The 25,793-nt window shown below is 45.4% G+C and overlaps 1 protein-coding gene across 1 annotated transcript in view; it reads right to left on the bottom strand.

Annotated features, from left to right (window-relative positions):
* Positions 1-25,793, bottom strand: part of EHD4 (EH domain containing 4) — an 87,274-nt gene that overhangs the window by 44,314 nt on the left and 17,167 nt on the right. The window contains exons 2-3 of the mRNA XM_058738127.1: positions 21,545-21,721; positions 12,035-12,132 (exon numbers count right to left, since the gene is read on the bottom strand). Of these exons, the coding sequence (XP_058594110.1) occupies positions 12,035-12,132; positions 21,545-21,721 (275 nt within the window). The remainder of the gene's footprint in view (positions 1-12,034; positions 12,133-21,544; positions 21,722-25,793) is intronic.

Genomic DNA, 25,793 nt, shown 5'->3' with positions numbered 1-25,793 from the left:
GAGTCACAGTGATGACGGGCTCCCATTAGGGACAGAAGCAGCAACACTTGTGGTGTGGAATTTCCTGTGGCAGCGGCAGAAAAGGAGCCATGAATGCATTTGTCAGCAAACTTCCCCGAAACAAAAAGGAACCAGGATTTCCTGTTGGAGGCCCAAGAAACGAGTGATGTCCAAGACCTCACACCCCAACTGGCCTTAGCACTGGCCAGAAAACAGGATCTGCCAACAAATCATCGGTGGTCAGCCCCATTCCCTGGGGATGGACACTTTTTTTTGCTGCCAAATTCAAACAAAGCTCTGAAACAAGTCATTGAGCTCAAGCTCTAAATATAAAAATGGCTTCATGAGGGCATAGGTTCTCTTCTACGGAATTCTTTAACATATCACCCCTTTACCTCACACTCCTCAGTGTTTCGTGCAGCCTTCAGGACAAAACCCAGTCTCCTGTCACACGTGCCCACTCACCACACGCCCATATTCCAGCCACATGCACAACTCATGTTCCACGAAAGGACCTCGGCTCACACATCTTCCCCTGTTCTTGCACACACCCTTTCTGCTGCGTGGGAGAGGGTAACAATAGTAAGGAAGGGCAGCCACGGTTACCTTTCTCTTGACTATGAACCAGACAGGTGCTGTGGTAAAAGCTTCACTCCATCATCTCATTGTGTCCATACCCTATCTCATAAGGCCCTGAACTTGCTGGCTGATGAACTCACTGACTTACCTGGAAGCTCTGATCAAGAAGTGCTGTCTCATAAGGTTAGATACATATAGATCAATGAAATAGAATTGAGAGAGCAGAAATAAACCATAGGTCTAGCCAACTGATTTGTCCTTTTTTTTTTTTTTTTTTTTTTTTTTTTTTTTTTTTTTAAGAGAGAGAGAGAGTGAGCATGAGCAGTAGAGGGAGAGAGAGAATCTTAAGTTCCATGCCCAGTATAGAACATGACGTGGGGCTCAATCTCATGAGATCATGACCTGAGCCTAAATCAAGAGTCAGATGCTTAACTGACTGAGCCACCCAGGTGCCTTACAACCAACTGATTTTCAATGCGGGTGCCATGACAATTCAATGGGGGAAAGTATTGTCTTTTTAACAAACGGTGCTGGGACAACTGGATACACACATGCAAAATAATCAAGGTGGACCCCAACCTCACACCATAAATAAAAATTAACTTAATATGGACCAATGACCTAAATGTAAGTGCTAGCACTATGAATCTCTTAGAAAAAATATAGGATTAAATTTTCATGAGCTTGGGTTAGGCAAAGTGACAAAAATCAAAACAGATAAATTAGCTTTCATTAAAATGAAAAAATTTTGTGCTTCAGATGATACCATAAAGACAGTGAAAAGACAACCCAGGACATGAGACAAAATATTCTCAAATCAATATTTGACTAGTAGAGAGGATACATAAAGAATATTAAAACTCAACAATAAAAAGACAAACAATCCATCAAAAATGAGCAAAGAATCTACATATACATTTCTTCAAAGAAGACCTACAAATGGCTAAAAAAGCACATGAGAAGATGTTCAATATCATTAGCCATCAGAGAAATGCAAATTGAAACCACGATGAAATACCACTTCATACCTACTGGGATGGTTCTAATCAAAACAACAGTGTTGATGAGGATGGAGAGAAACTGGAATGGTTATATTGTGCTGGTGGGAATGTAAAATGATGCAGCCTTTTTGGAAAACTGAGCCATTCCTCAACACATTGAGTTACCATATGACCCAAAAATTCTGCTCTTAGGTATATACCCGAGAGAATTGACATGTATGTTTTCACAAGAACTCGTACATGAATAATCATAGCTGCATTATTCAAAATGGCCAGAAAAGTGGAAACAACCCAAATGTCCATCAATTGATAAATTCATAAAATGTCACAGAGCCATACAAGGAAATGCTACTCGACCATAAAAAAGGAATGAAATACTGATACCCATTACAACATGGATGAACCCTGAACACACTGTGCTAAGTGAAAAAAGCCAGATACAAAGGCTACATATTGTTTGATTCCATTTATATGACATGTCCAGAATAGGCAAATCCATAGAGACAGTAAGTAGATTAGTGGTTGCCAGGGTCTAGGGGGTGGGGGAGAATTGATAGTGATTGCTAATGAGTACAATGAGTTCTTTTTGAGGTGATGGAAACATTCTAAAATTGGTTGTGGGGATGGTTGCACAACTTTTTAAATATGTAAAAAAACTATAAAAATATACATTAAAAACATATATAAGAAATATTTAAAAATATTTAAATATATAAAAAAACCACTACTTGTTAAAAAAGAGAGAGAAAATGCAAAAGAAAAAAAAACAAAGGAAGAGGGAGAAGAAGTATCCTTTCTCTTAGCAGCTTCACTGACTACCTACCGTCCACTACCCACTGGGGGGGTGGTGGGTCCCCTACTCATTGAACTTCTTTACCAGAACTCCTGTAACACACAGGATCAGAGTGGTTTCTTTGCAGGTCCATCCACCCCAAATGAGTATGAGCATCCGGGCCAAGGCCTGTGTCTAACTCATTTTGAATCCTGGCATCCAGGACAGTGCTTAGCACCTCGTGTATAATCTGTATAAATGTGTGTTGAATGAATATCTCTAGCATGCCCCTAAAGTTACCCATCACTTTTTATACCATCACTTCTTTTAAAATAAAAAAAATATCAAAAAGATCACACACACACACACACACACACACACACACAAAACATCTGTTATTTTATTTTATTTATTTATTTTTTTTTTAATTTTTTTTCCACGTTTTTATTTATTTTTGGGACAGAGAGAGACAGAGCATGAACGGGGGAGGGACAGAGAGAGAGGGAGACACAGAATCGGAAACAGGCTCCAGGCTCTGAGCCATCAGCCCAGAGCCTGACGCGGGGCTCGAACTCATGGACCGTGAGATCGTGACCTGGCTGAAGTCGGACGCTTAACCGACTGCGCCACCCAGGCGCCCCAGAACATCTGTTATTTTAAAATTTTCTTTCATCGGGTGCTTGAGTGGCTCAGTCGGTTAAACATGCAACTCTTGATTTCAACTCAGTTCCTGATCTCACAGTTGGTGAGATTGAGCCCCATGTTGGGCTCCATGCTGACAGCACGGAGCCTGTTTGGGATTCTCTCTCTCTCCCTCTCTCTCTCTCTCTGCCTCTTCCCACTCACACATGCTCTCTATCACTCTCTCCAAATAAATAAAGAAACTTTAAAAAAATAAAAAAATTCTCTTTCATCTAATATTTTTTAAACTGGACAATCAATTAAAGTGCTATCTATTCTCTATGGCTAGAGGGACATATGGTTTCAAAATTTAAAAGGTAACCATCAATAAAATAACCAAGGTATGTGGGGAAAAAGGTAGGAACACTTATCTAAAAATAGAATATTCAGTCCCCAAACAGCAAACTCTACATTTCAGATAACTTGACAAAAATTTGTCCTACTCTATGAGACAGAAGACTTCAAGAGGTGAGAAACCAATATAAACCAATATAAAGGCTGATTAAACTCAGCCTTTGAAAACTCCTTGGCCTTCAACAGTAACAACAACAATAATGCAATAATATGATGCAAGTAATAACAGCTAACATGTATTGAGCACTTACTGTGTGCTAGGTGGGGCATCGTTTTCTGCTTTCTATGTATTAACTCAATTACAACAACATGATGCATGAAGTACTGTTACCCTCCTTTTACAGAGAGACTCACAACTTCCCCGAGGCCATGCAAGTGATGTACATGGCTGAGCCGAACTAGACCCAGGGAGTCCATTTCGATTGTCCATGCTTCCCGCTATACTACATTCAGGACTTCAGTCCCTTGACTGGACCCAGGAAAGTGATTTGTTTGATTCTGGGTTTACAGACTGGTTGATGTAGGCAACAGAAGAGACCTCAGGGAAAAAAAAAATAAATAAATAAATAAAATAAAATAAAATAAAACAAAACATGAATATTCAGGAACTGAAATCCATGTGTAAATATCTGACAGCTGAATATCTATTATATTATATATTCCTTATATATCAGGTGGGACATATCTGAATAGACAATGTGGTCAGACCAAACTCGTAAAACCTTGCCCCACCCCACTTGGAAGACGGGTTTCCTCTGAGCTTTCAGCCACAGTCAGCTTGGAGAGTAGGGCAGCTCTACCTCAGCCCCTATTGTTGAACTTGGTGTCTCATCTGTTTCCTTCCTGTACCTCATGACTATTTACAATGATTTATTCATTCACCCACCTGCTGATCTTATCAGACCCTCCCATCAGAATTTAAATTCCATAAGGGCAGTGACCATGTCCATTTTTTGTCCTGCTGTTGGTTGAATGGGTAGTAAGTGTATTGAGGTGACAATCTGGTGCATCAGTGACTGGCTGGCTGACCACACTAGGCAGCAGCCACTCCAGGCAGGGGCGTACCTTGTTCACCTTTATGCTCTCAGTTCCTAGCTTGGTTCACGGCACATAAGAGCTTAATACATCTCAGAGGAACTTGTTCCTTAATGAACTGCTGTCAATCTAGTGGGCAGTCTCTATTGGTGTGCCTCAAAGCTTGCTCTTTCTTGAGCCCTCTCTGCCCAACTTCTAGATCCAAGGGTGAAGGTCCAAGGACATGCTGATGAAACCTGGGAATGCCCTGAAGCTGGGAGGAGCCACAGTGGACAAGGAGAGGACCTAAGAGAGCATGAACTGTGGTTAGACCCAAACCCCAAGAAACAAAACAAAAAATCAAGAAGCCCTATATCAATCATGGGGTGGGGAGTTGGGGACAGAAATAGCACCTATGAGGGCCACATGTCCAGTGAGGTCATGTCACCGCAGACTCTGGTGTTGCAGAAAAGCTGGGATGCTCCTGAGCTATATCTCATTCTTTTAGGGAAAAGACTCCTTCCTCTTGTGTATGTGTCTGTTGTCCCCCTGGGCCCTGTGGGTCCCTAAGCCTGAGAGAGGAAGTCATTTTTATCAGGCAGCCCTAAATATTCTCTCTCCTTTCTTGGGCCACCTTCAAAATCTGGCTTTTTGTCTTCCAACTTCTAAAGGCCTGTTAAATAGGAGTGTCTGTACGCTCTTGATTACAGTTTGTTTGTACCTTTGCTATTTTTCCTGCACTTTTATTAATTAATTCCAGGTTGGATTTGCACATCCCTTTCCCTGGGTCTGTCTGTTCTTTTGTGATATTATGTTTTGGGAGCTTTTGCTGAGTTGTCAGACCCTTGAAACTGCTTATTCACATATCCTGTCATATGTCTTCAGATGCCTTTTTTAATCTTGAGGGCCTTCCTTTATGTTGCTAAAATCAAGAGGACTTAAGGGTGTCTGTATGTAAATACTAAAACATCAATCAATGATTTTTGAAGCTAATGTGATTGTTCTGTTATTTGAAGCACAGTTCGATTCCTTCTGTTGAATGTACTACCATAATTTATTGTTTACTAGCAGGACACTTTCTGCCCTTTTATTTTTTCCTATCTACTCAGTTGTATTTGTTGACTTATAATGAGAAAGGCTTATACAGTGAAGGACTTAGACATCAGAAGAAGATAATCTCAGATTTTTCATTGACAGGGTACTGTTCCTGGAGGAACAGATAGATTTGTTGGAAAATTAAGACCAAGAGTTTTTTCCTTAAGAGTTATTTAGATTTTTAAAAAAATTTATTCATTCATTCATTCATTCATTCATTCATTTTTGAGAGAGAGAGGCAGAAAGAGAGGGCAGGGGAGGGGCAGAGAGAAAGGGACAGAGAGAATCCCAATCAGGCTCCACACTGTCAGCACAGAACCCAATTCGGGGCTCAAACTCACGGACCATGAGATTATGACCTAAGCTGAAACCAAGAGTCAACGCTTAACTGACTGAGCCACCCTAGGGTCCTCCAGGCACCCCTAGAGTCATGTAAATTGTTAAAAGAGGACAATTGTGTTACTTTTGTTTACCAAAGTGAAGTCTGTTGAAGGCATCACAAAACCTCATGCTTTCAGGAAATCACAGGAGTAATTATTCACTGCCAAAACAGAGCCTCCACATGCTTACATGCTAAATAGATGGGCAAGTACACCAGGTGCTCCATTAGGTTTCTTTCACAGTGTTCTCCTTGTCAGACCAGGACGTTATGATGAGAACCAGAACCCAGAGGTTTTTACCAGGAGTTGGGAACACACTTGTGTTCATGCCACGTCTAGAAGTAAGTCCTAGATGATGTTTAGGTTCAGCATGAATAAACAGTATTTTGGAAAGTAAACAGGCCAGGAGCCAGAATAATAAGAGAGTAGGAATGAAAATAAGGATGTGTGGGTAAGTGTGCTCTCTTTTCTCATCACATAAAGTCAAAAACCTGGATGTTGTCATGAGGGGCAAAAGATGTTTCCTAAAAGTGACCCGGCTCACATTTTACTCATACCTTTCAAGCAAATAATTTAGAAAATCTTGAGAATTGAAACATTCTTTTATTGGTTACAAGAAAAGAATCAGGAAAAGCTTGTAGGACTTTTAGGTAGCTATTACTTGATTAGCATAAAATTATTATAAATATATCAGAACATTTTTATCCATGCATGATGGATATTCTTTATGTCAGCCAAGAAAGCTACAGTTTAGTCACGGAACTCAATCCTTTGTTCCTAAAGATTTTCTGCTAACTATAATTAAACCAAAGAACATCTGAAGGATAATGGGTTTCCATATGGAGTATACTAAACATTGTTTCAAAATCAATTATCCTGGTGGGTTTTATTTATAGAGCTTCCAAACAGATTTAGGTAACACTCCCCCCAAATGTTGACTGTGCATTCTTGTTTTACTGTGAAAACCCAGCAGGGAGGCAAGGGGTCCAGTGATCTGATTTCTAGGGCCGGTGTTAAGATTCTGATGAGGACAAGGATGGGCTGAGGCACATTCTAGTTGGTAAAGGTCACCTCTTCCTTCCTTCCTTCCTTCCTTCCTTCCTTCCTTCCTTCCTTCCTTCCTTCCTTCCTTCCTTCCTTCCTTTCCTTCCTTCCTCTCTTTCTCTTTCCCTCCCTTCTTTCCTTTTCTTCCTTCCTCTCTTCCTCCCTTCTTTCCTTCCTTCCTTCCTTCCTTCCTTCCTTCCTTCCTTCCTTCCTTCCTTCCTTCTGTCTTCCCTTCCTCCCTCCGTCTTCCTTTCTCTCTTTCTTTCAATCTTCATTGCCTATTTCACCCATCCCCCCATTTGGGAACCACTGGTTTGTTCTCTATAATTAAGAATCTATTTTTTGGTTTCTCTCTCTCTCTCTCTCTTTTTTCTTTTACTCATTTGTTTCTTAAATTCCACATATAAGATATGGTATTTGTCTTTCTCTGACTTATTTCATTTAGCATTATCCTCTCTAGCTCTATCCATGTTGTTGTAAATGGCAAAACTTCATGCTTTTTTATGGCTGAATAATATTCCATGGTATATATACACACCACATCTTCTTTACCCATTCATCTATTGATGGACACTTGGGCCGCTTCCATAGTCTAGCTATTGTAGATAATGCTGCAATAAACATAGGGATGCATGTGTCACTTTGAATTAGTGTTTTTGTGTTTTTTGGGTAAATACCCAGTAATGTGATTACTGGATTGTAGGGTAGTTCTATTTTTAATTTTTTGAGGAATCTCCAAATTGTTTTCCACAGCGGGTATGCCAGTTTGCCTTCCCACCAATAGCGCACGATGGTTCCTTTTCCCCCACATCCTCGCCAACACTTGTTGTTTGATAAAAGTTACTTCTGACATAAGAGTAGATCTGCCATGTTTTGCCTCAAACCTGAGACCACAAGATATGAACTGTCATGTAGAAATGTCGAGTGTTTCTTCCCGTCACCTACGACTTTGGCTTAGAGAGGAGCCATGAATGAACACTATGTCCTCCTTCTGATCACAATTCTCCCTCTACTCAGCACCAGATACAAGGGAACCAGAGTTATGTCAGGAGACAGGAATAAGCCAGGAAGAATGGAGCTGTGGGTGAGGTGAGATTATATTACTGAACCCTGTGTTGAGAGTCCCCATTTTTGCTATCACCACTAACACATCAGGATTCCTTCCTAGAGCTGCACCCTCACTGACCATCTGGCCCCTAGAGCTCTGGACGCCTGGGCAACACCGTGGGGGTTCCTGGAGGATGCCAATGATGATGTGGGGCCAGCTTGTCAGTTCTAGTCCCGCCTTCCCATTCGACTCCCAGCAAGGTAGCACAATGCTTCACCACTCCATCTGCCCTCGGCCTTTTCCTATGCTGATGGGGAGATCTCTGGGTGTGGTACAGTCAGCACGTCTTCCTGGGGGTGCTCAGCAGTCACCGGCCCCTCACCGCCTCCCCCGCAGCCGCACCGCCTACCCAGAGTGCTCTCACTCTCAGCCAGGGCTGCAGAGCCCTGCAGCTAGAGGGTGGACCCACAACATCTTCAGCTTTTGGCAACTGCCTGAAGCACCCATCCTCTGAGCCTATTCTCCAGAAGTAGCACCCTGTCAACAATGTTTACTGTTCACTCCCCAGATGTCAAGCTCAGTCACCCATCTGCCTAGCAGCTGGGGAAAGAGTTCTCGTGATCGTTGGAAGGCTCTGCTTTCCCATGGGAGTGAGGGCACGTGCGGTTTACTTGGCCAGGGCCGAGCTTCTGTCAGTGTGTGAGTATGAGCAGGTTTAACATAGACAGCAAATCCCCCAGGATTAGCCTGGTGCAGACATACAGCTCAGCACACGGTGGCTGTTCTCGCACTGCTATTACGGATACGCACCTAAAGAGACTTTTTTTTTTTTCTTTTTAATTTCAGAGAGAGAAAGAGTGCGCGTGAGTGAGGGAGAGGAGTGGAGGGAGAGAAAGAGAATCCCAAGCAGGCTCCATGCTTAGCACAGAGCCTGATGCAGGGCTCGATCACGACCTGACCCGAAATCAAGAGTCAGAGGGTTAGATGACTGAGCCCCTAAAGTGGGACCTGCTTGTTAAGGGTTAATTCATCAACTGCACCAAGGGACAAGGAGAAGGCACAGCAGCTGCTACCTTTCCTCTTATACAGACAAAACACCCGTAAGGAAGTCAAAGCCCCGCTAATAAAGTCAATAGAAGATGTTTCAAATGTCCTGCGGGGTCACAATTTGTATCTGCCACCTCATCCAATGTTGACATAAGCGACCAGTGAAGGTGGTGGTGTGATTTATGAAGCTGGATGGATGGAAGCAGGAGGAGTCTGAATCAGAATGTAGCACTGTCTGCAAAAGTGTCAGCTAAAGCAGCTCTAAAGCAGTATAGACTCTTTGGAGTTAATGTGCTAAAACTGTCTCCAGCCACCAACTGTCCCAAACACAGTCTGGTACTCAAGCTTGGGAACTTCAGCCACAGTGCAGAACGCTGTCATTGTTTACAGCTCTTGGTCCTTCCCCACCAGCTGCTGTATCTGTCAGGGTGGCAGGGACCGCCTGAACACTGCCCGCTTGGAACCGTATGTGCTATTTCTGTGCACAGGATGTGAGGAAGTACTGGGCCAGGATATGAATCAGATTCCTATAAAGTGTTAAAAAGAACTGGTCTTCAAAGCATCCTGAAAGCATCACCCCACGCTACACTACTATAAAGAATCTGTAGTCTGAAAGACACTTGTAATTGCTCAGCAAAGAAGAAACCCTGAAGAATGTGGGTGATTAGAATTGGCCAAGTGGCAGATGCAGTAAAACATGGATGGCTCAGAAAAGCTGCGGGACACGGGTTTGCTTTATTTTTGTTTTAAAACAAAACATTTTATCTGCAGAGCAACTTTTATGGTGCCAAAGGAGTGGTCCTAAACTGGCTCTTAAAAAAAAAAAATCTATTGGCATTGAGGCATAAAGGTACAAAAACGATGTCTATCTGTGGCAGTATTTATAACAGTGAAAGATTATTAGCCATCACAAGATCCACAAATTGGTTAAATACACCATGTTATGTCCCTTTGATGGACACGGAACAGCTGTTAAGAGGAATAAAGTAATTTGGACATACTGGCATGGAATGATGTTTGTGAAAGACCATTACGGCAAAAAATCAAGTGGTAGAAATGTGCTTGGAAATCGCATTTCTGTTAAAAATAATATGTTCGTATATGCACAGGAAAAAGCCTCTAAGGAGCTGGAGAACACCAGTAACAATGGTCAATTGTGACAGATTTTGTATGTCCCTATTCATTGCTTGAATCCTTTATAACAAACATTACCTTTATGACAGAAAATATAACTAACAGACATTTATGAGAAAAGAATAGTATTATGCTTGGTTTTTCTATAAGCAAGGTACTTGGAGGCCTCAGGGAGGCCTAATTGCCCACGGAGTCCCTGACCGAATGGGTGAAGGCCCAGCAAAGCGGTCCCAAGCTCTCTGAGAGTCCGTGGAGGCTGCAAAGTCAGCATTCCTGAAATGCCATGAGAAAGGAGGGCTTGCAGACCTTGGGAGCCTTTCTTTACCCATCTTGGAACCTTGCTTTCTAGCTCCTGGGAGTGTCCCCGCAGCCTACGTAGCTGTACTTCTGCTTCATTAGGGCGGGGGGAGTCCACTGCCTAGCCAGAACCCCAGGCCACGACCCCAGACAGGTCACCGCTCAACCCTGGCACTTCTAAACACAGTTTTACTGACTTGCTATTCAAGGAGTTGTGAAGAGTTATCAGGGACAAGTGGAAGCAGCAATTCATCTGCTCTGTCTTTTCCCTCCTAGCAAAGCCTTGAAGGACTAGACTTTGTTTCAAGGGCCAGGGGCACCTGACCTGCCTCTGTCAGGTCCAACCTAGTGGGAATCCAACCTAGCACCCTCCCAGCCAGGCATCTCCTCACTGTGAGCAAGCTATGTCCTTGGGGCCGCCCCTGATGGCCCCTTCTCCAGGAGGGCGGGGGAGAGAGCAGGCCCATCTATTTAACCACAGTGCACAGGGCTAGACAAGGTTAGGGCTCAGCCTTGTTTTCAGGTGGCTGAAGAAGCCCAAATTCACCATCCTTCACAAGCATTTTCTACTCTCTGTTCATCTCTGAACACCTTCTAGTCTCTCCTTCCCCACTGCAGGCCTCCCTTAGGTAGTTCCTACTCACCCTCCAGGTCTTGGCTCAAATGTCGCTTCCATGGGGCATCTTTCCCAACACCCCAAGGCCAGGCCAGGTCCCCTTCCACCCTCGACACAAGGCCCTCATCTCAGAGCACTTATCCCAGTTTTCTCTCTCTCTCTTTTTTTTTTTTTTTTAAGTTTATTTATTTATTTTGAGATAGAGAGAGCACAAGCAGAGGAGGGGCAAAGAGAGAGGGGGACAAAGGATCTGAAGCGGGATCTACACTAACAGCAGTGAGCCCGGTGCGGGGCTCGAACTCACGAACTGAGAGATCACGACCTGAGCTGAAGTCAGACACTTAACTGACTGAGCCACCCTGGCACCCCTCAGGTCTCATTTTCTGTTTCCCTATGACGACTCGATTTACATCTGTCTTCCTCATTAGAACATTAGCTCCTTGAGGGCAGAAACTAACCGTACCTGTTTTTGCTGCGTCCCCAGCACACAGCACAGTGTCTGGCTCCACAGATACCAATAAGGGCTGACTCATCACAAGGGTGCCACAGAGGCCACGGGCCATGTGCCAACAGGGAAGGGAGGACGAGCAGGGGAAGGGCTTCTCTCCCTGGCCGTGACTACCTACCTCCTTTATTCCCATGTCTAAGGGAATGGTTAGTAGTGATATGCATGTCCCCTCTGAGAAGATTTACACGAGGTAGGCACTAGTGGCAAATGGCAGTGTTTAAAGGAATGAAGAGATTACCAGAAAGTTTTTCAGTTGAAATGAGCACCTTTGATGCCATGCATCCTGGTGGCTTCTCAGAGCCCTACAGCTCTGGACACCTGAGCTTCCCAGGGCTGCTGGAGGCATCCTGGTTGAGGGGGTGGGGTGGGGTGGACAGAATCCGACAGAAACAGAAACCCTCCCCTGGCATGATAGCGAGCCTCAGCAGCAGCAGAGGAGGGTTGGGACAGGGGTGGGCACTGACCTCGGCTGATGCGCTGCTTCTCCCCAGACAGGATGCCGGGACTGTCGATGATGCTGATGCTCTTCAGGACCTGATTGGGCAGCTGGGAGCACATGAATCTGGAAGAAAGGGATCAAAGGTGGGATCAGGAACTATATATCTCTGAGCTCTGAAGAGTTCCTTGGCCTCTCAAGGTTACCGACATGGTCTGTACAGCAGGAACTTGCAGGGCATTGACAGCACCTCCACTGGGGCCATGGGGACGGGATGCCGGACCCTTGGGCAGGTGTGGGAAGGTGCCTTGGTACCTGCTGCCACCAGCCACCAGATCCTTAACTGTTAATTTTGATTTGAGCTGATATTTGCTGAACACTTGATGCTTACAAACATCGTCTCATTTGTTCCTCACAGGAACCCCTTGAGGAAGAAATTCCTGTTAACATCATAGAAGGTAAGTAACTTACTCAGCATCACTCAGGGCTGGAACTTAAGCCTAGGTTAGCTTGACCCAAGCCCGTCAGCATCGCCTGCCCCTTCTCCAGGCTTCTCCTTGGCCAAACATCCCGGGCTTCTCCTCCCCGGGGAATCTCATGACTCCTCCAGGGTCACTGCCCACTGTCCAAGCTCCCTGCCCGGCTGCTGCCCACTCCCTACTGGGACAGTGGAAGTACCAGTGGCCTGGGGGCTCAGCATCCAGGCCGGTGCCCATATGGCTTCAGGCCCAGCACAGGGCAAGCACCTGTGGGTAATACCCCAAATCCTCCAGGTGCTTTGGAAACCAAGGGATACCCTAAGAGTGGACAGAGTGGCAGGGGCGGGGAAGAGTCCTGGCCAAGCGTCTCAAGCCTCTTTCCTTGGCCCTCACTTGCCTGTCACCGTCTCTTCCTTCTCATCCCGATCCTCCTGCTGTCAGCTGCCCTGGTTTTGGCCTCATGGAAGCAGAGGGGAGTGGAAGAAAAATATGGCCTGTGGGTCAGCAGACTGGGTGCAGGCTCAGCTCAGCCTTTGTCAGAAATTTGCTGTGGGATCCTGGACAAGGGCTTCCCAGCTCTGGGCCTGTGTCCTTATGTATAAATGGAGACACTTGGACAGGGACTGGTGAGGCCCTTTTTAGCTGTAATACTGAGTAACTCTAGAGTAGCAGAAGGAAACACTTTGATACTTTTTCACCCAGGCAGCAGGGCTCAAGGTGGCTCTCTGGTAGGCACTGTGTCTGTTCTAAGGCAGACACTGCAGAGAGAGTGCCTCCCCTTTTCCTGTATTGTAAATGGCTAACTTCTGCATCTGTGTGGGCAGAAAGCTGGAAAACCCTCTGTGAAAGCTCAATTCTTCCATTCAGGGGAACTGGTGGGATCACTCAGAAAGTAAATATGCTGGGAATGCAGGACAGGGATGCCATGCTGGCCTTCACAGTGCACACGGGGCCGGCACAGCCCCACGGGCAGGGTGGGGGCACAGCCGCATGGCGAGGGTTGGGCAGTCCTGAGCAAGAGGTACAATTACTGACATTTCAAATCAGCTTGTTTTGAAGGTGCTCAGGACAAGTTTCCTACATATTCTTTCCTACCTTTTCAAGTCAGCCCAGGAAAATGTAGGAAAAGATACTATCATCATTTTGCAGCTGGAAAAGTTGAAGCACAAAGGAGTTATGACATCTTGAGGTCATATCGTTAATGCATGGCTGGCTGGAGACCACAGACTAATATTTCTGATGTCAGCTGAGTAGAACTGAATCCATAAAGTTAAAAAGCTCACAACGTTAAAAATAAAGGGCCAAGTTAATTTAAGAAAAGCCCCTCATTTCTGATTTTCTCTTGCCCATCGTGCATCCTCCAGACCTGTAAGTAAACCCCGCTGCCCAACACTGGGAGAGCAGACCCATGAGAATAAAGTACACAGAGATCACGAAGCATTCGTTCTTTGCAAGTTTACAAAGGAAAAAAAAGAAAACCACCGCATGTAATGCTCTAGAATCGAGGTAGGAACAGAGTTCTGAGCACATTCGCGGTAGACCGCGTTTCTTGTCAGTACTGATTCAGTCTCTTACCACAGTCCCATCCTTTTTATTAGATGGCTTGAGGTATTTGACAGTGCCGAAGAATCGCACATATGTGAAACTATTTTACGTAAAGTATTCCTGTGAGAGGCTGACCTTTCTCCAAAACCACAAGCTCACACTCAATATCAATTTTTCCAAAACACAAAACCCCTAGATTCTAGTGTGAAGTTAACAGAGGGATTCAAAATTTATAAACTGTCCACTCCCTCTCTGCAAAGTGACAAACTTTCGACAACTCCCCTGCCTCCTGACTCAACAGCAGAGACAAAATCTGTGAGCCACAAACCAAGATGTGGTCAGATGTGGTGACATTACCACACAATAAACAAGACAGCAGGCTGAGTGGCCCACAGGGGTAATTGCAGAAAAAGGGAGGAGGGGGAAGAGAAGGGAGGAAGGAGAGGGGCGGGGGGAGAGGGGGGAGAAGATGGGGGGGCGGGGGAGAGGAGAAGGGAGCTCTCCAGGAGCATCCTGAGAGGGCATGGTTGGGTTGTGTGTGTAAAAGCAGACCACACTCCATGAAAGAAAGCAAGGAAGCCTCGTGGGGGAGGGGGAAGGACTGGGGTGATGGTGGTGGGGGTGGGGGGCAGGGGTGGGGAGGTGGGGGGGGGCACAGAGCAGAAGTCAGCTTTCAGACCCCCATGTGGGGGCAGGCCTCATACACTGGGGTTGGAACCACACGTATTTTCTTAAATAATTATATTGTAACCAGAAAAAACCCTAATGGAACACTAACTTTTAAGCTTTAAGAAAGCAAGGTAAAAGACAAGGTTATTTACTGGGTGTCTTCTTGTCAGCCCTCAGTCAGGCCTTTCTTGCTTATGTTTGTGTGCTGAAATGTTCCCAATCCCATTTTTGCTATCCCAAGATGGATTTCCTACCCTTGCCAGAGTGACTAACATAAATGTACCTGTGCCTTGCTTTCTACATTTCACACAAAATATGCAGACATGTGCTGGCTAAGCCCAGGAGCCTCACAGAAGCCATTACGGAGTGTTTCCTCATTCAGGGCTGACCTGATGCATCTTCTTCTGATAAGAGGAGGGGAGAATGAGCCCAAACCCTGTGCTTGATCCCCATTCCCTGCCACTCCCACACCCCAAAGGCTCAGGGGTAGCAGAAAGGGGGCTGGATAAAGGAATAGTCTGGGCTATAAGGTCTTGCTGCCTAGTAAAACAAGGAAGTGAGAGGATCAGCGATTTTTAAGTCGCCTCTAAATGCTAGCATTCCAATTCAATGATCAATATTTAAAAAGAACCAGGCAGTGCCCTAATGCTGCTTTTGGTTTCCAAGCAATATAGTGTTATCTAGCAGTTACAGTAATAATAAAATGGCACAAACATTTACTGCCCACTCACTATGTATCAGGCAATGCTCTAGATACTTTCTGTAGACATTAACTCACTTAATCCTTGCCACAACCTGAGAGGTAGGGGCTGTGCACTGCCATTTACGCAGGAGGAGACTGGGGCACATGCCAAGTCACATGGCTGTAAGGGATGGAACTGGTATCTAACCCACTAGTTTGGACTCAGGCCCAGGTTTTCGACTACTAGGCTGCTACCAGCATTTCGTGCATTTGAGCCACTGCTCTGTGCCTTATCATAGAGGGCGACATTCCAAAACAAGGGAGTGACGTGCTGTAGCCCTGGAACTCCCCACCCAAGGCTCCCTTGTGACTTGCTCTGGGCCCACTGCTGGAGGGCCTGGAAGCAGAAGCCCTTGCTTACTCATGTTGTAAGCTCTAGGTGTCTGAGCAATTCTACCAGCCCCAGAACTCCCAGGTTGTCATCAGGTTCAAATAAATGGATGCTGACAATGGAGAGAGTATTGTGCAGTTTCAAAGCATCTTCTTCAACCACAGCTCACTCACTGATTAGAGTAAGGCATAGTAAACAGCACACCAGACACAAAAAGACTTTGACAACCAACCCATGATAACTGTTACATTAAAATATCATAGTTCTTGTTACATGGTCCTATCACAAAAGCTGATCTAACCTTCCACTGCCCAGGAAGAATTTCACATCCAGACTATAAAAAGCCCACAGTTACCTCTTAGATTGAATCTTACAGAATTACCACTGTTACAGAATTACTTACATCTTTTACAAGTAAAAGATGGTGGAATATTGGCAATTTCATGTGGTCCAACCTAAGGATGATACTTTTCTAAACCAAGCCTCTCTTTCCTGACTCCCACAGCAGGGAAGTCCAGGGAGAAAGACTGGTTTTCTGGAATGTCAGGGCCAGGACCGTGCAGGCAGCTGCCAATGAAGAACTACGGTTAATGACCTGGCAGCTACCACAAATCTTGAGGTTAAAGATTAATGGGAAGTGCTTTAGGGGGATTATTATGGATAAGCATGCCATAAAACAAAGAAGTAAACAAACAAAGCCAGTTAATCATTCAGATTTAAAAAAAAAAAAAATTTTGCTGGTGATTCTTGGCAAAAGTCCTTAATCTCTGAGGCTAAATTAGCTGACAGAGCCAGCTTGTATCTGGACTGATGCTGTATACTTGAACTACATCTGTTAAAAAAAACTCCCAATGGGACTAAGTGACTATGTAACATTCATATATTTTAAAAAACAAACAAACAAACAAACAAACAAAAACCTCCATTGCTAAAGTCTCATTTAATTACAGAGAGGCAAAAAATACAATATAAGTCCAAAATTACACATAAATATTCTATTATTGCTAAATCATCATGCAAATGTGAGATAGTGGGGTTTTTGTTTTTATCACCACCATCATCAGGACTGGCTAAATGGATGGGTGCACAGAAGTACCCTTCAGATTCCTTTAGCTCAAAATCCCTAGGGCCACTGATAAAAGTTACTTTTCAAAAGGAAACAGAGGCAATGAGGAAGTAAATGAGATTGAGAATTTCTTCTGTGGATGACTACAATTATTTTTTTAAGTTTATTTATTTTGAGAAAGAGAGAGCATGAGCAGGGAAAGAGCAGAGAGAGAGACAGAGAGAGACAGAGAGACTCCAAAGCAGGCTCTGTGCTATCAGCACAGAGCCCTATGTGGGGCTTGATCTGGGATCATGACCTGAGCTGAAACCAACAATTGGACAACTACTGAGCCACCCAGGTGGCCTGTGGATGATTACAATTTAAAATTAACACTAAACTAGATCCTAAACGAAAAACAACGTCTGCAGCTATCTGGACTAAAAAAAACAAAACAAAACAAAACAAAAAACCAACAAAACAAAAAAAACCCCCAAACCACCCTGTTTAGAAAAGTAGATTAAGGGAAAAACATAACATCCAATTCAAAAGCAGACTGGTTGGGGGGAAATGTCAGATGCCAAATGTGACACTTCTAGTACTGACCAAAATACCCTGGAGCCTCCCAGGACTCGTGCCCTCGGGTGGGGCTGGTTGTCCATCTGCTCCTGTGTGAGCTGGAACTGCCTCCTGACAACAGGCTGTGGAGCCATTCCCACCACGACAGGCCTGACTGTGGAATCCCTCTCGAAAGTAAGGTAGCATGGTGGAGTTTCAGAATGTTGCATTGAAGTTGTTTTCAGGGGCGCCTTGGGTGGCTCAGTCGGTTGAACGTCCGACTTGGGGTCAGGTCATGGTCTCACAGTTCGTGAGTTCGAGCCCCACATCGGGCTCTGTGCTGACAGCTTGGAGCCTGGAGCCTGCTTCGGATACTGTGTCTCCCCTTCTCTCTGCCCCTCCCCTGCTCACGCTCTGTCTTTTTTTAAAGTTGTTTCCATAGAACTCTTGTTGTTCTAGACTCAACTCCTTTTACTGTTTGAGTATGGAATTTCTATAATTTGAAGCTGCCTTCTGGGAATTTGTCTTCTTTTCTCAAAAGTGTACGTAGCCCCTCTGTTGCTTTCTTAGAAACCAGCCTTACATGTTGAAACGCAGGCTGCACTGGCTTGCTTAATGCTTTGGGGCTGGTGTCACCTTGTGAAGTACTAACTAACCTCTTTTAAAGATGCCCTTGGGGGCATATCTTCAAGCCAATGCCCCGTAGTGAGAGGGCCAGGGTAATGAGACCTATCCTGTGGGTGATGGTAGTTGCTTGGTGGGTCTAGGGAAAAAATTCTCCCCTGTGGACAACCAATTCCCATTCCTACTAAGTACGGTTATTTTGACCTCATTCCCAGAAAGTATGCTGTGTAAAAAGAAGTTTGCCTGCCTTTACAGCTAGCCTTGCTGGTGTTCCCATAGGGATGCTGTAATTACATACATACATTTGAGCGCCCTGTGCTAATTGATTTAAAAAAATGTTTATTTAGTTTGAGGGAGGGAGGGGGAGGAAGAGAGAGAGAGAGAGAGAGAGAGAGAGAGAGAGAGAGAGAAAGAGAGAGAGAGGGAGGGTGAGAGAGAGAGAGAGACAGAGAGAGAAAGAGAGAGACAGAGAATCCCAAGCAGGCTCTGTGCTACCAGCACAGAGCCCAGTGTGGGGCTCAATCTCATAAACCCAGAGATCATGACCTGAGTCGAAATCAAGAGTTGGAGGCTTAACAGATTGAGCCACCCAGGTGCCCCAAATTGATTTTTTCTTACATAAGCCTGGGGGAAACAACAGCACTGTTGTGTGGCTATGTCTTAGTCATACTGTTTACTCTTAAGTGCGATGAGGTACATCCCTTACACGTGAGCCTCACATATGCCTGGCCACCAGCATGGCTAGAACAGAAACTTCTTTGCCAGGGCTTCATGAGGTGGAGGGTGGTAGGAGGGAAGAGGAAACTGAATTCTAATCTTGCCTCTGCCTTTTCTTGGGTAAGTCATTTTACTTCTTTGCTTTCAGTTTTCTCATTTGTAAAACAGCCATGGTAGCACTGTTTTATTAACGCAGGAAAAGTAGTGTATACGAAACCATTTATCTGTAATTTGGGACATAGTCATCACCTTTATCATTATGGTTAGTGGGTTATATTAGGGACAGCCTTAAAAGTTAGGGAGCAGCAGGCAGTGATTCTCAGTCCAAATGTCATGCCATTCGGCCGTTCGGTGGTCACTAGTGGGGACTCTGGGCCATATGGCCTGAGCTCCAATCCCAGCACTGCCGCATATCAGCTGAGTGACCCTGTGGAAGTTAGATGAACTTCTATGCATCAATTCTCCCTGTCTACATTGGGGATAACAGCAGCATGCATGTCACAGAGTTATGGTGACGATTTACAGCTAATATGCAAGTAAAGTACCATATCTGATACCCAGTAAATGCCATATATTATTTGATAGTAGTTTTCTATGTATTCTCAATTTAATTAACACTTGATTACATAAGGCAAGGATTATTTTCAGCAAGTTTTAAATCTCAGATAATGGACCTTGCCATTCAAAATTTTCTTTTTTTAAAAAAAAAAGTTTATTTATTTTGAGAGAGAGAGAGAGAGCACAAGTTGGCTGGGGGCAAGAGAAAGGGAGAGAGAGAATCCCAAGCAGGCTCCACACTGTCAGCACAGAGCCTGATGTGGGGCTTGATCTCATGAACCATGATATCATGACCTGAGCCAAAATCAAAAGTCAGACCCTTAAATGACTGAGCCATCCAGGCATCCCCCCAAATTTTCTTAAATGCTTCTTTTCCATACTCAGATATCTGCTGTAGGTTTAGGACTTGAAAAAAGATAAATTTGTTGGGAAAGTAAATCATCTGCCAAAAGAAAACAAGCCAACAGCCATTCTTCCAGGGTTTTCCTTTGTGAACATGGACTCCATAAAATAGTAATTTGAAAAAAGTGGCAGCTTATTTCTTTTTTAAGCCTTCATTGGGCAAAAAGAGAGTAAGACTAAAGGCAGTGGGAATGAAACCACAGGATCCTAGGCGATCTTCCATGGAGAAGGACCTTGTGCCCTGCACTTTCCAGGCCTCTGGAAGCATCTGGGGCCAGTCTTGAGACAGGAGGCCTGGCTGTAGCCTGCTCTCTGACCAGGATGCTCCAGGAGGCCCTGAGTGGGGAGCTTCTTGCCCCACCTCCCCTCAATTGTCTCAGGAGACCCTCTGGTGTTCTCCCACCTGGGTTCTAACCCCTACTTCTCCCCCAGGAGAGGCTCTGGTAGCAACCAAGGCTGTTCTGGAGATGAGGAGGAAGTCCCTCCCAGAGCATCCTGCAGGTGGAAAAAATCATCTGGACAGTATTCTGTAAACCACTGTCAGCAGTAAGATGGAATTTCTCTGTGAGCCCATCTACATCATCTGTGCATTTCTATTTATCCCACTGCCATGCTCCCTGGCTGCCATTTGGATGCCTCCTTTAATTTGTGATAAGAGCATAAGAAAGCCAGTAGAGCCCAGTTTTTCCCAGAGGCACCTGGGCTGCCCCTGGCAGAGCCACCTGGGCTCTTTGTGCCTGGGCACAAATTTATCCCCTAGTCCTTGTGAATGGTGCCTTCTGGAGCTGGGTGATGGGTGCCTCAGCCTCTGGGAGGATAGCAGTTGGCTGGAAGCCTTTATTCTTATTTTCTAAACCATCTAAAAAGAAGTATAGCTCAGGACTTTTGTCTGTCAGCTCTTCCTAAAGGGGTTGAGATGACCCCTCCCTGGCTTGGCACCCCCACAAGCCCACTCCCCCAGAGTAACCGGTCTAAGGCAGGAGATTCATAAAAGAGGGGAAGGGAGAGGTGAGGGGTATGGCAGGAGAGAAGAAAGGGAAAAGGTTTAAAAAAAAAAAAAGCTAGGAGTGACAAAGAGAAGGAAGGAGAGGGAGAGAAGAGCAGGTCATGTCCAAGAGCGCACAGCTACTTCCAGGACACCTGCTTGCCTCCACATCCCTCTGTATCACTGGGAGCTCTGGAGAAGGGTACAGGGTGGTATAAATAAAGCTCATCTCCAGTTAAGACAGAATCTGAGGTTTCCCATGACTTCACATCTGTAATATCATGAGCAAGTAACAAAATGAACTTTTCGTGTGGTTTTGCCTCTATTTCCCCTGCCCTTGCCTTAATGAGTAAGGAAGCAGCTCAGAGTGAGGGAGTGAGAAGCCTAAGGGGCAGCCAGGCAGGCAAGGTGACCTGTCCTGGAATAATCAACAGGCTGAATGTGGGGGTCAGGCGAAACCCAGGGGTCATCTGGGTTAGGTTCTCTGTGCAGGACGCCCCAGCACACCATGCCTGAGAGGTGGCCATGCAGCAACCGCTTAACATTGTCAGTGATGGGGAGATCACTTCCTCACAAGGCAACTGGATCCATTTCTGTGCACATGAAACTATTAGAAATTTATTCCTTATACTGTGCAGCCTTATAATGTCTAATCCTGGGGATTAGCTCTGTCCTCTGAAGCTACCCAGAATGGGTAATAAATGATCATTTTCTATGATAATCTTTCAAATATTTGAATACAATAAGCATATTCTCTATAGCTTCTCTGTTCTAGAACAGACATGCTCCATTCTGTTTTTGAACCTTTATATGTAATTGGCAAGAATTCAAAGAAAAGGTTTAAACAAAGGTTGACCAAAGATAGCAGTTTGCTGGTCCTTACCGATTCAGGAAAGCATTTCCAAAGCGACTAAGCTTTCGGAAGGGCTTTTTGGGGTCCACGACTAAAGCGTTGCCTGGGGTGCTGCCCTCAGTCTCCCCGTACATCACAGCGATGAAGGAATCGGTGGTGGGCTCTGGGCCAATCCTCATGCCTGGGAAATCTTGCTCCAGTAAGTATCTGGGAGGGAAAAAGAAAAGAAACTTGGCATGTTGTCACAAAGCAAGAGGCCAGGAAGCTTCCTGGGGCTACCAATTTTTAACATAATCATTTAAAGCCCTAGGAATATAGACCCCAAGAAAAGGAGAATGACTGGCATTTTACTCTTTTACTAATGACAAATTTTCAAAGCTTAAAATCTACAACCTAAGTCTCCCCCCACCCGTATAAGAGGCTTTGTAACAGGTCAGACATCTTGTAGACTTCCAGGAGCTTCTGAAAATGTACCTTTCCTTAGCACAATTCCTGTTTCAGGTTCCATGGGCACCAGAGGCACCACCCCAGGGAAGTGTACCCAGCCAGCTCCCGTTGCATCCTGCTAGAGCCTGCTCAGGACCACCTCCATTTGGGAAGTGTTCCTGTCCTTCCAGTGTGTTGGGCACACCTCTGTGGGCCCAGGGCACCCTGTGCCTGCAGCCATCATAGTGTTTACCAGGGGCACTGGACTTCACTGTTTGTGGGCCCTTGCAGGCTGGCCCGTGTCTATGGCTAGATGCCTATTCCCAGCACCCAGCACTGCACCTGCCCACAGAGGGCACTCAGTGTAGTGAATGAAATAATGAACCCTTTCCCTCTTTGTCACTAGCAATCAATGTAGCCATCACATCCTCCCTTGTGCATTTTACAGCTCCCTTGGGTTCCTGGAGTTCATGGCCATGGAAGATGATCTCCAAAGAATTTAGCAGCAACAGAGGCTGCTATGGGCGATGGGGTTGAAGGAGGCAGGGGGCAGGGGTTCAGATTAAATACTGCCAGGGCCATTACTAGCCTTATGTGCGAATTGGAAAAAGATGCTCCTTCCTCCAGGTAGACCCAGCCCTGCACTAGGATTTACAGCTTGGCAAGCTAGCTGGATTCCACCCCCGCCCCCACATGCCCCTCTGCCCAAGTGCCTTCACGTGGCTTAAACTGTACAACTGCGCACAGTGGGCCTAGCAAATATCATTGAGGGCTCTTATTTTAGGGGGCTGAGAAGACCAACCCATGTGATACAGGCCAAAGACTGGCTCAGTGATTTGGCTGGGGTTGTGGCAAGGTAGCCAGAAGTAGAGTGGTGGGGAAAGTCTGCTTTCTGTGGGAAATGCTTGAGCCCTAACACAGCTCCCCTCCACCACCAGCACTTCATTCAGCTGAAGCCACTCAGAGCCCCTCCCTGCCTCCCTCACGACCAAGATTTCCTTTCCATGAGGAAGGAACCCACTAAAGAGTAGTTATGGCAGGGAGGTGGGCAAACACTACTCCCTCCTTCCTTTGCAACCATGAGGAACATGAAGAAAAGAGTATTTTGGAATACATTTCCCTCATCCCCAAGCAACAGGTGGAAATGCAACAGCTTCAGAGAACACTCCACAGTGACTGTCAAAAATAATGGGGGGGGGGGGGGCGGGGAGTGGTGGAGAAGAATCCCTGTTTGAGGTGATTAGGGCAGAGCCATGTCCCAGCCCCTCCAGGGAGATGATCCTTCACCCTGCACAACTTTCTCCAGCTCCCCAATCCTGCAGCCAACAATCTATTTGGTCCTAGCCTGGAGTGCCTAGGCTTTTAGGCCCCTAGTCCTAGGGGTGCCTGGGTGGCTTAGTCGGTTAAGCATCTGACTCTTGGTTTCAGTTCAGGTCATGATCTTATTGTTCATGGGTTTCGAGCCCCTTGTTGGGCTCTGCGCTGACAATGCAAAGCCTGCTTAGGATTCTCTCTGTCTCAGCCCGTCTTCTGCTCACGCTTTCTCTCTGTCTCAAAATAAACAAATGAACTTTAAAAAGTAAAATTAAGAATAAATGTCCTGACTGATCAAATTTTGGCCCAGAACCTGTGATTTTATTTCCAGGGATAGAAGGAACTGCATTACCAACTGTCCAACACAATTTTGCCATCTTTCTAAGAATAAGAAATTAGGCCACCCCTTACACTTACGTTTTTTATGTCAACAAAATTGAAATTGCTTAGCGATCTTAGCAAGCTATATTCTAAACATCTAATTGATCTCATTGCTAGTTTCAATGTCATCCAAAGTTTCTATCTTTCTGTGAAGTTGTGGAGCACCAGAATAGATAACATTTAAATATGTCCCCTACATTTTGAGGAAATGTGAAAAAACAATCGGATAATAGCACAGCATTTACCAAATACTCACTATTTATGTGGAGTACAAAGGCCCTCCACACGCACAGTTGTTCAGTTGTTCTGAGTGTTGTGATCCTCGTAACACTCTGAGGTGGGCACATTTTACAGTTGGGAAAACTGGGGCATCAGAAAGGCTAAGCAACTTGCCTAAAGTCACACAGTAAGTGTTTCAATGGAAATGGAATGCAGGCAGGTGGATCCCAGGTCTTGTGCTGTCTCCAGATAATGTTTAATTAAAAAAAAATTTTTTTTTTAACATTTATTTGTTATTGAGAGACAGAGAGACACAGAGCATGAGCAGGGGAGGGGCAGAGAGAGAGGGAGACACAGAATCTGGAGCAGGCTCCAGGCTCTGAGCTGTCAGCACAGAGCCTGACGTGGGGCTCGAACCCACAAATCACAAGATCATGACCTGAGCCGAAGTCAGATACTTAACCAACTGAGCCACCCAGGCGACTCTTGTTTAAATTTTTTTTAATGTTTGTTTATTTCTGAGAGAGAGAGAAACACAGCATGAGCGGGGGAGGGACAGAGAGAGAGGGAGAACACAGAATCTGAAGCAGGCTCCAGGCTCTGAGCTGTCAGCACAGAGCCTGATGTGGGGCTCGAACTCAAGAACTGCGAGATCACGACCTGAGCCGAAGTCAGACGCTTAGCCGACTGAGCCACCCAGACACCCCATCTCCAGATAATGTTTAAACCTGGGTTTGAGCTGGTGGTTTGCTCAGAGATGAGGAGCACAAGGGGGGTTCAGGGCCCTCATGCAGAGGGTGGCACTGGCCACAGGCAGCACCATCTTGTATCTCCTCAAAAGTGAGAGATAAGAGCTCTCCCAGCTGTCTTCCGGCATGGTCCTGGGGCTGCCCTAACAATGAGGGGCCAGCTCTCCCCATTCTCCCTAGAAAAATGCTGCACAGAGAAGGAGCTACTTTTCAGAACATGTTCAAATTTAATTTTTTAAAATAATTTCAGAACTTTTTCAGGCACCTAGTAGACAAATAAATACGCTTAGGAACAGAAATGTTCATGTTTACAAATTCTTGTGACATTCCTCACAAATCTTAAAAATACTGGTGGAAGTCAGCAACAGCATCTCACGTTCTGTGAAACTCTAGCACTTGTAGAGTGTACGTAGAGTGTGTGGATCTCACATGCACACATGAATGTGGAATTTAGGTTTTACAGCTCCTCTGGGATCTCAAGTCTGAAGTCATTCATCAGCAGAGCTAGAATTCAAGTCCAGAGCACACCCCTCCCAAGTCCACTTAGACTTCAACGCCCCATGGCCTGGATGAAGCTATAAGCCAGGAGATCTGAGATCTGTGGGACAGAGGAAGGAGGATGACCGAGGAGAGGAGCCAGGACTTAGAAGAACAGCAGCCAGTGTCACCAGGCTCCCTGCGGCACACACAGTTCTCACAAAAGGGTTATGTTCAAGTATTGGTTTGAAACTTGACAGGCACTTTCCCATAGAATCAACGTTAACAGCAATGGCTGGCTTGCAAGATAGGCTGCAAAGGTCACACACACCGATAAAATAGACAAAGCAGTCAAGAACTGTAGCACTACCTTTTGGGGGAAAACCCGATGTTGAGTTCCACGTTGGGGGGCTCTCTGCAATCTTGCCCCTTCTCACAGCCTTCCTAGGCATGGGCAGGGGGAGGGCCCTCCAGCTCCAGGACCAGGGAGGTGAGGATGGGGCTCAGGCAGGGGTGGAGGGGCCAAGGGATGCTGTAGTTCAGCTATGGGTCCTCAGTGGGGCAGTAATTCACATGTAAAGGTGTATAAGTCAGGCCATCATCGTCAAGGAGAGTCTTAAACACTTCCTGATGTTTTGTTTATATAGAAGCACAGGAATTCCCACTAACTTTGTAATAATAGGGGTTTCAGTGAAAACCCTAAAGTATGAAAT

This window comes from Neofelis nebulosa, chromosome 7, assembly GCF_028018385.1.
Source record: "Neofelis nebulosa isolate mNeoNeb1 chromosome 7, mNeoNeb1.pri, whole genome shotgun sequence".
In the NCBI taxonomy this organism is placed as follows: domain Eukaryota; kingdom Metazoa; phylum Chordata; class Mammalia; order Carnivora; family Felidae; genus Neofelis; species Neofelis nebulosa.
This window is presented reverse-complemented; position numbering and strand designations above follow the sequence as displayed.